This window comes from Engraulis encrasicolus, chromosome 20 (genome assembly GCF_034702125.1).
Source record: "Engraulis encrasicolus isolate BLACKSEA-1 chromosome 20, IST_EnEncr_1.0, whole genome shotgun sequence".
Taxonomy (NCBI): domain Eukaryota; kingdom Metazoa; phylum Chordata; class Actinopteri; order Clupeiformes; family Engraulidae; genus Engraulis; species Engraulis encrasicolus.
In genome coordinates this window covers 45290935-45293434 of record NC_085876.1, presented here as the reverse complement: position 1 = coordinate 45293434, position 2500 = coordinate 45290935, and the positions used below count along the sequence as shown (strand labels likewise).

At 43.3% G+C, this 2500-nt stretch overlaps 1 protein-coding gene across 3 annotated transcripts in view; it reads left to right on the top strand.

The window, feature by feature from the left end:
• The window catches only part of LOC134436685 (TGF-beta receptor type-2-like), a 55406-nt gene that overhangs the window by 26796 nt on the left and 26110 nt on the right, over positions 1–2500 (top strand). For all 3 annotated transcript variants that reach the window (XM_063186013.1, XM_063186015.1, XM_063186014.1), the window contains exons 8-10: positions 618–843; positions 1199–1370; positions 2292–2500. The exon at positions 2292–2500 is cut by the window's right edge and continues 31 nt beyond it. In XM_063186013.1, coding sequence (XP_063042083.1) covers positions 618–843; positions 1199–1370; positions 2292–2500 — 607 coding nt within the window. The remainder of the gene's footprint in view (positions 1–617; positions 844–1198; positions 1371–2291) is intronic.

Below are 2500 nucleotides of genomic sequence, written 5' to 3'. Positions count from 1 at the left end.
TTCATTCATCAATATATTGTGTGGGATTCTGTTATAATCTGTATTAAATAATAAAGGCGATAGTTTGAGCGCGTCTCCTCTACTTCATGTCTATTAGGCTACATCACATTACATCTTACCAAGCTATATGTCAATTACATCACATGTTCTAGTGGCGTGGGATAAACCATTAACTTTTTTCATCACTAGCTAACTTGGATACTAGTTATTAATCTTGCCAGCCAAATCATGCACTCACTACAAGTCAAAGTGGCTATACACGTTTTGTTTTCTACCAACCAAACTTGCATTTCGCCGGTTGACGGTGTGCTATTTTTTAGAGACCTCAATTTATTGTATTGGAAAGTAATGTAATATAATGTACTTTAGTGTAATCAATGAACAAAATTCACAAGATACCGCACACTGCTTACTGTTCTTTTTCTTACTTTATTTATCGGAGCGAAAAATAAAGTCAGAAAAAGAACAGTAAGCAGTGTGCGGTGTCTTTTGAATTTTGTTCATTGTTCACCTGCCTGACCTACCTGCCTCAAGGACTCTCTTGAACTTTGTACTTTAATGTAACTTCCAAAAGGTCGCGAATGTAAGATTATGTACTTTAATGTAACTTCCAAAAGGTCGCGACTTCAGCGACGTCCATGCTATGCTGACGGACGACGAGCACTCGGACAGCAGTTCCACGCACGCCAACAGCCTGAACCACAACACAGAGCCGCTCCCCATCGAGCTGGATGGGTTGGTGGGCAAAGGCCGCTTCGCAGAGGTCTACAAGGCCAAGCTGAAGCAGGGCACCTCCGCCACCGGAGAACCCTTCCAGACGGTCGCCATCAAGGTCTTCTCAAGGTGAACATACTATTCATACTGTATTTGAACATTTTCATTTGTCATTGCAAAATGGTGTACGTATATCCATTTTGGAACATTTTATATAATAAAATATAATACAATACAATACAATGTAATGTAATGTAATGTAATGTAATGTAATGTAATGTAATGTAATGTAATGTAATGTAATATAATATAATATAATATAATATAATATAATATAATATAATACAATACAATACAATACAATACAATACAATACAATACAATACAGTACAGTACAGTACAGTACAATACAATACAACATAATATAACATAATATAACATAATATAATATGATATAATATGATATAATGTGTTGTCCATGCAGTGACGAGTACCTGTCCTGGAAGAATGAGAAGGACATCTTCTCGGATGCCGACCTGCGCCATGACAACGTGCTGCTCTTCCTGACGGCGGAGGAGAGGAAGGTGGACAAGCAGTACTGGCTCGTCACCGCGTACCACCCCCTCGGAAATCTACAGGAATACCTCACACGACAGGTAAGATAAACACACTGTAGCCTCTTACTACAGATGGGGTCGCCGGCCCGGCGGGCCTATTCACTGTTTCTGAAAATACTCAACAACATTATTACAACATTCACATGAGAATACTGAGAGCCTTATGTAACTGATTAAGACATAGCCATTACAATTTTGGTGACAGTAAGGTTATAACATAGGCTCTGACAGGGGGGACAAAGGGGTCAGCTTTCCTGGGCCCAGGGAGAGAAGGGGCCCATAATTGGGCCCTCATTACATTGACATTACATTACATTGACTGTATTGGGTGGGGGGCCCTTTCAGATGACTTTGTCCTGAACCTAGCCAAAGCTGTCAGATATCACAACCATGTATTTTGTACCACATATACTGTATATATCCCCATGTACTTGTAGGTTTTGAGTTGGGACGAGCTGATGAGTCTGGGCAGCTCCATGGCCGAAGGGGTGGCGCCACACCATTCACACGCTAAATTTACACCATGTTTACGCGCCAGAATCTGCTACAGTATATCACAACCATGTCAATCGATAATTTACATCCCTAATATCTCCACGTACTGTAGGTTTTGAGTTGGGACGAGCTGATGAGTCTGGGCAGCTCCATGGCCGAGGGGGTGGCGCACCTCCACAGCGAGCGCACCCTGTGTGGCCGCCCCAAGATCCCCCTGGGTTAGGGTTAGGGTTTACGTATATGCCACAGCCACACCATTCACACGCTACATTTGCACCACGTTTACATGCCAGAATATACTACAGCATATCACAACCAAGTATTAAAATTTTTAGATATAGCAGTTTTTTTCCAGAAACATTGAGATTTCGGGGAAAAACGCCACAAGTTGATCGATAAGGCAATCAACTAACAATGAATGAATTAATCAACAATTTGCATCACTCCTTACTCCTCATACTGTAGGTTTTGAGTTGGGACGATCTGATGAGTCTGGGCAGCTCCATGGCCGAGGGGGTGGCGCACCTCCACAGCGAGCGCACCCTGTGTGGCCGCCCCAAGGTGCCCCTGGCCCACCGGGACCTGAAGAGCTCCAACATCCTGGTCAGGAAGGACAAGGACCTCACCTGCTGCCTGTGCGACTTCGGCCTCGCCCTGCGGCTCGACAACACGCT